The sequence below is a fragment of the Pleurodeles waltl genome, chromosome 2_1, assembly GCF_031143425.1.
Source record: "Pleurodeles waltl isolate 20211129_DDA chromosome 2_1, aPleWal1.hap1.20221129, whole genome shotgun sequence".
In the NCBI taxonomy this organism is placed as follows: Eukaryota; Metazoa; Chordata; class Amphibia; order Caudata; family Salamandridae; genus Pleurodeles; species Pleurodeles waltl.
This window is the reverse complement of record NC_090438.1, coordinates 614403275-614416017: the sequence shown is the minus strand read 5'-3', so window position 1 is coordinate 614416017 and position 12743 is coordinate 614403275. Positions and strand designations below refer to the sequence as shown.

Below are 12743 nucleotides of genomic sequence, written 5' to 3'. Positions count from 1 at the left end.
GTTCAATACCTTTACACACTTATGGTACAGTAGGAACAGATGTTTTGTAAACTTTTACACCCATTAGCTGGAGCTAAGCCACACAAAATTACATAGAAAAGTATTATAGTAGTTACTCACCACTATGTAAACCAGTTGTCTCCAACTAGTAGCTTGTGAACTGCCAGTAGTTCTGAAGCTACCTGCAAGCAGCTCTTCATGGTCAGCCCATCCTACTAAATAGAAGCATTTGCTTGACTGAATTACTATATTTATAGCAACATTAAAAAGCACATATTTGAGATGGCAGTGTGTGTATTTACTGAACTCATAGGCTGATGTTTGGAGAACAAAGGTTGAATGTTCAAAATGCATTTAAAGCTATTATTTGAGTGATAAATCAGATGGTGTTGGAGTGACATATTAGTCATATGATTACCTTGTAGTGCTACTCAGATTAAAGTTATGGCTGTTATGTGTTACACATGGAGAGGCATTTCAAATTGATAATTTTGTTTTACTTTACTACTGACAACCCTGCTGGATGAACAGATGTGATGATTGCTGAAAATCTTGGATGGGGTGGTCACTATTACTTCACCAGTGTTAGTAGTTTGGGGTGATTTTCACTTAATATAAATAGCTCTTATAACAAAAAAGGTTGGCGACCCATTATGTAAACTATAAAACTAACTAACACTTATTGGATGATGTAATCAGTGATGTCATCAATGATGTAATTTGCGATGTCAACCATGATGTCATACATTATGCCATAGAACATGTCATGAGTGATGTCATGTGAGATCATAAGCAGTGCATGTTGGGGGCACAAGTTCTAGTTAGTGCTTCTAATTATAGCTGCTGAATTTCAGTGGATTTTAGGGGTTGCTTATAAGTAAATTAATTTGTTTTGTGAGTGTATGTATAATAGAATGACTGTATAAAAAGTCCTCTATGCACAGATTATTTTGAATAGGATTTGTTTTGTTGTAACATAACAGGACACTGTTCACAGTTTGTAAAATGTTTCTAAAAACGTGTGAGTACTAAACAGGCTGATATAGCAATATGTTCGTTAAATGTGTGAATGTCCTCAGTTATTGTAACTCTCATACTGAACGTTAACAGCAGTCTATTTTTGAGGTATCATAACTCTCAAGAGAGACTTGCAAGCAGCACAGGGGACACTTGCGAGATCTCCGAGCCTCATTTAGCAAGCTTTGCTCCCTGAAGCTCGCTTTGTGCTCTCACAAGACTCTTGCGAGAATGCAGCTGTATTCAATGGAAATAGTAGTATATGGAACGGACTTCCCTTTCTTGCATAGCGAGTGTGCATACTAGGGGGTGGAGAGGGACAAGCCTCTATTTTCAGACCTCCCTATCAGATGACAAGTGTACATTTTAGTGTGCGGGGAGCGACTGCCCTCTACTATAAGATCTCTCTCTCATGATAGGTGTGCATAGTATGGTGTGTGGATGGATTGGCTTCTTTTTTCAGACCTCCCTCTCAAATGACAGGTGTTCTTAGTAGTGTGTGAGGAGGAACTGCCCTCTCCTGTCAGACATCTCTCTCAGATGACGGGTGTGTGTAGTAGTGTGTGTGGATGGACTAGCGTCTTCTATCAGACTTCTCTCCCAGATGACCGGTGTGCATTGTAGGGAGTGTGGGGAGTGACAGGCCTCTCCTGTCAGTCCTTTCTCTCAGATGGCAGGTGTGCATAGTAGAGTATGTGGATGGACTGGCCTCTCCTTTCAGACCTCTCTCTCAGATGACAGGTGTGCTTAGTAGTGTGTGGAAAGAGTCTTAACTCTACTCATAACTCTTCCAAAACCAAAAGGCATAAATAGTAGACTGATAAACACCATCTCCAGTAAGACTCCTTCCTACAATAACAAGTGTGCAAACTTGAGTTTATTCAAAGATCACCTACTCCTTCCTGCTTTTCACAATCCTGTGAGTCTCACAAGATCATAATATTTTGGTTAAAAAAAAAACCTCATCACAGTATTTATCTCTCACACATTTCCTCTTAGAAACAAGGGCCACAATATACATTCCTACCAATATAGGATATTGAGAACTCATCTACTTCTTTTTATTATTCACAATCCTGCACGTATCCCACAAGACTATAAAAATTTGTTAAAAACAGTATACACTTATTATCTTCACACTAGTTATCCCTTAAACACCTCATTTCTTAATCTAGGGGGAGTGCATGCCTTTCTCCTGCCCCTTTATATACGTTTGTTTACTTCATTTCCACAATACCTCCAATTTTTTAAGTAAACAGTTACAGCCGTCATTTCATTTCTACAATTCCAGCAGCCAGCCAATCGGAGTGCTCGCGGGAGACTTTTGCTTCTGCCAGAGCATGAATGCTCACTGGAAAAATGGGCACTTGACCAATTATGCGACCAGGAGTTTTAGAAAGTCCCCTTGGCAAACACTATCTAAAGGCATGTTGTCAAAAGCTGCCTGTATAACTTAAATGTGGTTAATTGCCCCATGAGAGAAGAGATTTTAACAGCTAAACCTAAACGTTTTACTTCAAAACTTTCCCTCTGTTAGCTGAGCTAAGATTCAATACCCAAATAAAGTCTCACACATACTGCTACCAGCCCTCTTGGGCAACAACATCCAGCCACATGTAAGCTGATTTACGACAGCCCTAAAACAACCACTAATGGTGCAATACTTGTAATCACATGATTGAGCAAACCTACTAACAAAACCAAGTAATACACAGGGTCCCTGTCCAAATTAGGAGAGAGAGCCAGGGAAAAGTACAAGAAGTAAACAGAGTATCACTCTCCTACACATTCAGGGAGTCAGCTCAATCCACAAAGGATAGAGACTGAGATGCTGGATATAGAAAGCTTTTTTATTCTTTAATAAAACCTACTAACACTAATTAATATGAAAGTAGGTTGACCTGGATGCAAACCGTGGGGATTGAACTGAAGACCATGAACCAGAGATGGGGCACCATACGCAAACCTGCCCAAAACATACAGTGGAAGAGGTCCTTGTTGCTGCTCTACATGCTAGCCGGCATAATGGGCAGTAGATAGGTCAGTTGTTATGTAGATAATAATGCAACAGCCAAGGTTACCACTGAAAATGTATTGTACCAGAATGACTAATATTTTTATGTCAAGATTGATCATTATATTGAGAAACTCAACAAATAATGGATTTTCTCCCTTTTAAGATATAAATCTAAACATCAATTAGAATAAGAAAGCAATTTTAATATATTTTAAAGTTGATTGAACATGTCTTTAATAATTATTAACACATACAGGAAGAGAAATTATATGGTAAAACAGAATGCAGATGAGTTTACACAAATTCATTAATGCCCAAGTCCTGGTCCTTCTTGCAACGCAAAATTTGAACAAGAAGCTATTGGTCTTTGACAAAATGGCAAGCCCTGCAGCAGTAATCTCTCATGTGTCCGCCATAGAGATAAGTAACCCTTGGAAAAGAGACACTACTCTTCCTTCTGCCAGTTTTTATCTCTTTTACATCTTATCTGCACACGTGCACAACGTCCATTCCCACTGAATTAACTACCTGGGCCATTGTCAATGCTCCCTCTAAAAGCACGCTGAGTTTTGTATAAATACATTGACAGGTTATGTTGTTATTGCTTTGATCTTCCTAATAGGCTCTTCATTACCATTTACTCATAAATACGGTTCTTCATTTTTCATCATCACATTGATTTAATGTAATTTTAAGTCCTGTAGATATATCTCTTTTTCAACTATTACTGATAAGATTCCATGATGCATACAAATATCTGTAGCAACCATTTTTGTATGTAGAGAAATGTGACTAAATAGTACTGGAGCATTTGAGGCATGCTCTAAACGAGGTCAATGGATCTGTCTGTTCACCTGGTGCAAGGGGTTGAAAAGTTAGACATCAAACTTAACATTTTGGTATACAGTATGACCCATTTGACCATTTCAAGAAAAACTCCAGTCGGGCATAAAGTTAAAGATTTTATTACAGACAAATGCTCAAATTTATGTATCTGATTCTGAAAACAAGACTTTAAAGATACGGAATCACCATGGGTTGACCGTGGCATCAAAAGATGTTTTGGGGAACTAACATCAAAAGGACTAACCCCTCTATGATAGCTGTACAAAACAACAGCATAATTATTTGGTGCTCAGTGAACAAACGGTGTCCAATTCTTTTAAACATGAAGACAATTTAAGACTCATCTAAATTAGCTTGCTAAGACAAAAGGAAATTCCTACAAATTGGAAAGTTATAGGTTTTCATGAGATGGGCTAAAAAAACATGAGAACCAAAAAGGAAAACGAGGACAACGAATTTGGAAAAGCAACATTTGGGCCAAAAGGTGACTAATCAAGCTTAGCAAAAGGGAAATAAAAAGAGAAGGCGTCATCATTTCAGAAGCTCAGTCAAGAGTGTTTTACTTCAGTCAGGGAAAAAATTCTAAATCTCTACAAAGCAATGAAAATGCGGGATAAGGATAAAGAGGTAAGTCAAGTGCTAGCATGGCAAGTGGAAAGAAGAGTACCAGTGGCAAGAATGGCTGCTAATCCAACTGGAGAACAGTAAATTAAAGTCCACAATAATTTATGATTTGTCCACCAGCAGTGTGACATAAATCAAAAGACTTTACTGTCCAATCAAAGTTCATCATGCAACACAGATCTGCAACACATGGACATATTCCCAAGTCCATCATGAGAAACAAAATTGTAAGCTCAGCCAGTTTTCACATCCTCTGGTTCCTGTATCTACCATCCTAAATGTTACTTTCTCAGGCTCACTATGGGTAAAACAAAAGGACACCTATTTCCAAGCTAACATTTCATAGGAATTAAGTCTGAAGGAAATATGACGTTAGCAAGAATGACTAATTTTTCCAACATGTATGAAACTGTGCTTTGCAGGCCTCGCTTAGGCTGACTAAAGTGAATTAAAATGGCACATCATTTTTTGCTAAGCAATGCACATATAACATTTAACTTTATGAATTCATAATTAGTTAATTTTGTAGTGTTCATGTTAAAGTAGATTTAAAAGAAAATAACTCTGTAAATACACTTCAGTAAGTACAGTGGAGAGCTACATTATTGACAATAACATATATTTGAGACATTTCTTTCTAGAAATTCATTATTGTTTTAGTGAAGACTATTAATTAACATGATTGGGAAAGACATGAAATCAAACAAATGATTATACTTAAAGTTTTAAGGCTATGCCACATCACTTTAGGTCACTATTCTACAATGAATGCACTTCAATATAGGCTTTCAGTGCACCACTTCACAGTTAACTTGTTAAGGTTTCAAATAAAACATGTAAAGTTGTCAAGTATAGATGATTCTGTGACCTCAAAGCTAGCAATAACATTTCTGCTACATCAAGAGTAAGGTGTTTTAAGTATGAAGTAGAATTACAACTACAATACAGAGTTTATGCAGGGCTACAAGACCCATTTAGTTTGCTATTTGATGCTAGATTAAATAGATTATCCAGAGTATATTAGCGCTTTGGAATTATGTGTCGGTGCAATTTTTGACGGGTCTACAAATTTCACCAGCCTGCTAGTGCATGAATATAACTGTGCTAACAGTCCAGACTGTGCAAAGGCAATTTAAAGTATAAATGTTTGAGAGAAATTAGGGCCTACTAAATTAAATGTCTAGTTTATGTAATGATGTTCTTGTATATAGGAATTGTATTTTATATGTTGTAAATGACCACTCTTGTGAGGGCTGGTTAAACTAAATAAAGTTGGGCGGAGGGAATTCCAACCACTGACCTGCCTGAAGTTTGCTAAATCTCTTAGTCCTGAACCGAGCCAGTAGATGTCACTGTAGAACCGTGTAATGTGTAAGATATTCATGCTGGGACTTCACGAGAAGCAGATGATTGCATTTCATATACTATCATAAGACTGAAAATCACGAGAAACGAAGCAGTTATATTTGAATACTCATGTTGTCTTATTTATCGATACATTTATCCCTGGTTGGTGAATACAGTAAAGGTTCCTTTCAGCATGCATGCCATATCAATAGTTACGGCGTACATATCGGCTGTGCTTCGAAAATTCCAGGATTTATCTCTTCTAGTAAATTCTGTGAATATTTAACTATTTTAAAAACTATGCTGTTTTGCTTCTTGTTTGGAAAATAGCTCCATTTGACCAGAGACCTCCCTACGCTCCCCGAATCTCTCGCCTCAATGTCTCTCACGGCTCCAGTAGTTATGTCTGACCCTCTGAAAATGTGAATTTACACTGTTAAACGATTTGCTCACTTGTAGGAATATTAGACGAGGATGAATATTTGCGAGATGCTTGTCTAAGTAGGTGATCATCCCCAGTCATGCACGTTTATGGGTGTTATGTTATGGTATGATGATTTGTAGAGCGCACATTTAATCCCGTGGGGTATCCAGGCGCTAAGTGAGAAGGGACTAAACTGGCCAAGTCTGAGGTCTAGGTAAAGAGCCATGTCTTCAGGTTCCTGCAGAATTCAAGGTCTGAGGGGACGACTTAAGTGCAGGAGGAAGTTCGTTCAAAGTCGTTCCGTGCGGTGAGGGGGTGTCAGATCTTATTCCAAAATAATTGCCATGCACATTCGCACCTTGGATACGATTGGAGATTAAAACAAGTGGAGCAGAATAAATTAATTCTCCACAGAGAAAAAGTACATCTCCTGAGAAAAAAAATTGTAAGCAAGTGCCATTCGGCTTCGGCAGCACTATTGGGCTTGACAGTACTTGTATGCATACAAAAATGGATTCCGATTTGAGTATTTAGGAATTCAGAAAATAATTCCAGTACCACTTTCGGGGAATATGCTATGTGCTCAGCTCTACAGGATTACTCATGAAAACGTGTGCAATTCCCTCAAAGCATTGTAAATTTACTCCAGTCTTAAGAGTAAACAAACTGATGTCAATGTACAAGTTTTTTTTTAATTGTGCCCTTCTGTAGAGTCAACAACTGCAGTGGTCTTAACTAATTTCAGAACTTTGCATCTCACTGCAATAGGGAGGGATTGAGCAACCTTTAATTCCTGTCTGTGGCCATTCTAGAGTGTTCTGGACCACAAATCCAGTACATTTCTGTCCAACACAGAGATTACCACTGTTTTAACTGTTTAGTTGGCAAAATAATCGTAGAAAGACACTTACCTGTGCTCACCTCAGCTCAACCTCTAAACTCTGTCCAGAATTGTCCACTCACAAGGTGCTGGGCTGATCCACATGGGTTTCAGAAGTATAAAATATGCAACAATTACGAAGTATAACCCTTTGGTTTCCTGGTACTGACTTTCCTTTATATACTCTGCCAATTTCAGTGCGGTACTGGTGCATTACAAATCCTGTTTACTGACTGGCTCCTTTCTGTAAATCTGTCAAAGTAAAATTACCTCACAAACTCATCAAGCGTTTGTGTTACTTCCTTGCTCTAAAGCCAAAACTGTACCATGAAGCACTTTTTTGTTTATTTTCAAGACTGGTGTGGCGGGATGGTCAAATACACCTCACTAGGCTCTCCCGCAAGTCCACTACACCTCAGTAAGGACAGCCCTCACACAATCAAAAACATGCACCTATCACCTGTCTGGTATCTTTCTTTTGAAATCGTTGCAAGATGTCTATAGGAACCTTTCTTCACAGTGATTTCTTGAAATGGCCTTAGTTTGACATGTACTTGCTAAGGTGGAAGGCGTGGCCTGCATTTGTGTAGCTATGGTGTCAAACCTATCTCTCTTGCTATCACAGGTGCCTGTGTAACGTAGGGCTGGGCTGACCTTTCAGTCCTTTAATCTGGATTTATTTTCTTTCCATTTTTGCCATGTTTGCAACACCATAGGTGAGTGTGTAGAGTTATGATATCTCTTATTGGGTATTTGACTTTCATGCTTTGCAAAACTTTACCATGATCTCACATTACAGCCAAATATGTCAATCAGCTTCTCTCAATCAGTTACCGAATTTTATGGAAAATGCTCATGAATTAAAAGTTTGGCTAGTAGCTTTTCATGACAGAATGACTAATGCCAGATTTTTAGATCCCTAAAATTCTAAAAAAAAAAAAAAAAAAAAGGCAGATTTCGTACAACTACTGAAAGGAACTTAAACCAAAGGTTAGTCTAACATGTTAGAAAGGCGTTACTGCCAATGTCACCCCATTGCCTCAATTTGTTGGTATATCAGTACCGAGTGCTTAATTTCAGCCTGTGGTCGCCGGTGGGAGCTTCTGCCATTCGTTTGTGGGGACCGGCACTTATTTGTCCTCAGAAAGGGAAACACACAAACGAGAGAAAGGGAAGTAGAGAAGGAGGAAAATAGTCAGCTAGAGAGAAAGTATCATCCTGCAAGAGAGTGAGATGAAGGGACGGGGAGTGTCTGGTAGTGGATTAAATAAACCAGATGCGGATTCAGGGCTACACAGCCTTGGTATTTAGTGTGCTGGCATTTAATAGTGCCAGCCACTGGCTTCTGAGCAGCGCTTTAGCCACAGGCACTCATTATTGCACAAATTAAGCACTGTCAGCACCACAGATAAGAAAAGTAAAATGTTTTTGAATTCTGCCAATAAATATACATTTTGGTGCATGTTTTGATTGTATTTTGGGAGCCCAGACCGATGTTTTTTTAACCTATTTGTAAGAAATAAAACACAACACCTTTGGGCGAGAAAAGAGTCCAGACTTAGATTCCCTAGATGCTGTGGAGAGATGCTGTTAAAATGGCAGCAACGAAAGATACAGCAGTAGAAAACTCTTTTTTGCTTTGGGCCAGTCAAAACTTGTGATTCACGGCTATGGTTGTCTTTTGTGAGGTGTTCATGAGCCATAACCACGTCGGTTCTCATTTACTGACTGCAAGCTGCATGTGTATGTAGGTTTTATGTCTTATGTCCAGAACGCCAGAGCAATGTACAAGCAGAAAGAAGTTGTTCATTTTTAGACTGGCGGGTTGGGGGTTCTCTGCCTGGTCGGCCCCTGGAACTGGATGACCAGTCATAACTGGTGCAGCTATTTAAAACGATATTAATGAAATTGATTTTGGTGTGTTACGTTATACTTTGCTTTGTTTTGCAGGCAATTAGCCGGTATTTGCCAAGAGGAGATTTACGCCTGAGACCAGTGATATATGAAATGATCCTAGATGAGTTTTTGCAGAGTGATTATGAGGTACAGCAAAACAAATTTTCTTTTGTTGTTTATGTTTTACATTGTTGGCAGTTTTGAAAATATTCACATTACTGTACACTACTTAACTCTAGGTGCCTTAATCAATTTACAGGAAGGATTTGGGTGGTGGGTCAGGCATAGGGCTCATTCTGCTAACAACATGCACATGTATTTGCCCTTGACTACATGGGCTTTTTAATCATAATTCAATTTGGTTAGGGTGTTTGGAGTGTAGTTGTCCATTAAAAAGACCATTATTATAGCTCTTAACTATCTTGTTTTATGTCCCCTCCTAAACTCATAAATAGACCTCTATAATTGTGTCCAAGTTGTGCAATAAGTATTTTAACCACAAAAAGCCAAATGGGAAGAAATCTGAATTGCATCTCTAAGCAGTGAATGTTATAAATTATTCTGTACTGCCTCTTTCTGTCTTTAAAAGTAAGATGTACGCATATGTGGGTGTTTTTTCTTTGCCCTTAATGCTACTTCATTGTCCACTTGTCACATTACTTCATGTGAAGCATTGCATATGTGGAGGTGACTGGTTGCAGACCTTCTAGTAGGTTCCACTGGTCTCCTCTGTGTTGAGAACTGCCTACAATAGGCATGACAGACTGCTTCACTTCCTGGTCTCCTATTGAGAGTGCCATTTTGGTCGGGTGCATGCAAACTCCATATCCCTCGTGACTGCTGCCTTACTCACATTTTGTGTCGAGGCATCACCCGCTATCATGTTGGTTGTCCACGAAGTCAGAATGCTTGCAAGCACTTGTCTGCAGTTGTAGGAGTCTGCTCCAAGAATCGCAAATCTGAATTTATACACCAAATCCCAACAGCCCTACATTTTGTCCTTTCTTTCAGGGCTGAGCCTGCAGTGTCTCATCTAATGGGTGTACCTACTAATCATCAATTAATTTCCTATTCTCTTAGATTGATCCTGTTGCACTTAATTTCTTTGTACACACGGATTAATCTACCTAGGGTCATGTTTTCTTCTAAGTGCTGTTTGCTGCCATCCTTAGGACGTATAGCCTTTGTTGCATGCACACATGGACATTCGTAATTTTATGAGTACATTTCTGTTCACGTGAAGAGGATGTTTTTTACCTTTGTGTCAAGGCAGATAAGTTAAGGACATTGTTTTGTCTTTTCCACCTGGGAAGATACCTTCAGTTTGGTATGTTTATTTGTCATATGGTACCAATTATACTAATACCATAAAGCATTTTCCTTCTGTAAGACTGTTTCCAGATGTACTGTCGTCTAGGGCTGGGGAAAATTCCCCAGCACAACTTTGTATTGGTGAAACCTGCTGTATTCATAATACTGACTGCTGGCAATGAGTCCGGCAGCAAGATGGCCACCAATTAGCGAGGCTCTGTGGACCGAGGAGAGAAATCGTCCACTCATCCTGCCCACAGAGGGGATTATTATCCTGCTCGGATCCGACTAGGAGCCCTGATGCCTGTAAACCAGCCTCTTTGTCTCGGACAGGAGCGGAGGCCGCTAAAATAACCTGCATCAGCCTGCCACGACCATGCTGTGACCCTGCATTGCACCCCACGCAGGCCGGATCCCTGCAATCTGCAGAAAGTAGGCCCTGCCCACCTCTGCGAGCTCAGTGGGTGCAGATGCACTGCTGGATGTGGGCGATGCAGGCCAAGAGAGAGCCGACCACATAGCTGTGGCGGGGGCAGTTTGGCAGCTGCTTCCTGCCACAGCTAGCGTGGCTGCCGCCAGGTGGAGGGGCAGCAGCTCACGCTGATTGTGGCTGCGTACTGGGCAGGCTTTGAGGCCTGAACTGGTGAGCGATGGGCATCTACATGAAGCGCTCCCCTCCAAGCTCTGCTGCTCTGGTCCAGGCAGATGGCTGGTGAAGCCACTGTCTCCTGTGCTGTAAGGTTTGCCATGGCCTCTGCATAGCCTTCTTCTATCAGCACTTTAGCCCTATATGTGACACTTAGTGTGAAAGGGAGCTTTTTTGCAAAGGGACTGCCATTGGGCCCCACTCCAGTCTCTCCCTAAACTTGTGGTGGGTTGCTACCGCTCACAGTGACACAGAGGAACCCTGCAGCCCACTAAATTGACTTTGGGAGAAAGTTTGATTCTTCTGCAGGAGGTGGGCAGTGACTGAACCCACTGCCATTGTACAGTACCCCGCATTGTGACCATTCAAAGGGATTTGTACCCAGGGAGCAGCAGTGGTGCTGTGGCGCTGCATCTTGGGTCTGCTCGTACCCCTCCATGGATCTTTTTCTGGGGATTGCAGCACCCTTCTTGTGGACACCAAGAGCACCCCGAGACTCACAAATCCACTGTGGCCCTCCAATTTCATGGAGAGTCACAAGACTGCACACGCTCTGTCATGGTCAAAAGCAACAACAGGCAATCCAAATTAACCTTTGAATCCAGATGCACCACGCGTAAAGCCTGAGAATATAACCTGAGATACGCTGAATGCAGACAGAGCCACAACTGAATAGGCTATCAAGACCATGTTTCTGGACCTCAAACACAACCTAACCACTATCAACCCCAAAATAGACATCCTTGCTAATAGATTTGACCACCTCAAGGGTGAAGTTGACATACATGAGGTACACATCAATCAGTTGCTATATTGCATTTCCGCATCGAAGGTACTCATGCGATGGTAGAAAACCAGCTTCTCTGCATGGAAAAAGTACTACAGATTATCAAAACCAAAAATGAAGATGTTGCGTGATCCCAGCGTATTAACCTCTGCATTTTAGGGATCCCAGAGTCCACAGCCATGGATAGGGTGGAAACTTATATTGAGACCATGCTGCACCCTTTTTGTGGGGCTTATCTTTCAACAGTATGTATAGTGGAGCATGCACACCATTCCTTTGGCCCATGCCCCCTGCCAAGGGCCCTGGTGAGTGGCCTGACTACTAAACTACAGGGACAGAGACACTGTACTGCACCTCGCCTGAGAACGACAAATGATCCAATACCACGGAAATACCATCTCTCTATAGCCTGATTTCACTCTGGTCGTGCCTGCCAAGTGCATTCTGCAGCAAGCCAAAGCCACCTACTCTATGCTATACCTAAGAAAGCTCTGCATTCACCACAAAGGGAAATTTTACTACTTCACAGACACTAAGGCCCCTGTGAAGTGCTGACGAGGTTTGACGCCCCCTGCCATGGCACGGCTGCATTCTCCCGGGGGTCTGAGTGGTAGCTGTCTCAGTGATAGTGACTAACTGGTACCTGATGTACTTGCGGTGGCATTCATGGTGATGGCGCGGATCCTGTAGTCGAGTGCCCTGGTCTGCTGTCAGCCGTTGCTGTGGAACCTGCCATCATGGGGCTGGGAATCCCCAGAAATACGTGTGACTCCTCCGCTCCCCAATGTTGTAGGTGGGGTTCTCATGTATTCCCCCGCTTCTCCCCTTCCCTTGGCTACCCAGCTACTTGATGACTTTGAGAACGCCTAGACTTTTTGAGGTCCTCCTGGACTGATTTCCTTTACCCTTCCTGTTTGTAGGCATGTTCTGTTAGATTGGGAGTGCAAA

At 41.1% G+C, this 12743-nt stretch overlaps 1 protein-coding gene across 1 annotated transcript in view; it reads left to right on the top strand.

The window, feature by feature from the left end:
* VPS41 (VPS41 subunit of HOPS complex) overlaps window positions 1-12743 on the top strand; it is a 769622-nt gene that overhangs the window by 451163 nt on the left and 305716 nt on the right. The window contains exon 17 of the mRNA XM_069215796.1: window positions 9106-9198. Within this exon, the coding sequence (XP_069071897.1) occupies window positions 9106-9198 (93 nt within the window). The remainder of the gene's footprint in view (window positions 1-9105; window positions 9199-12743) is intronic.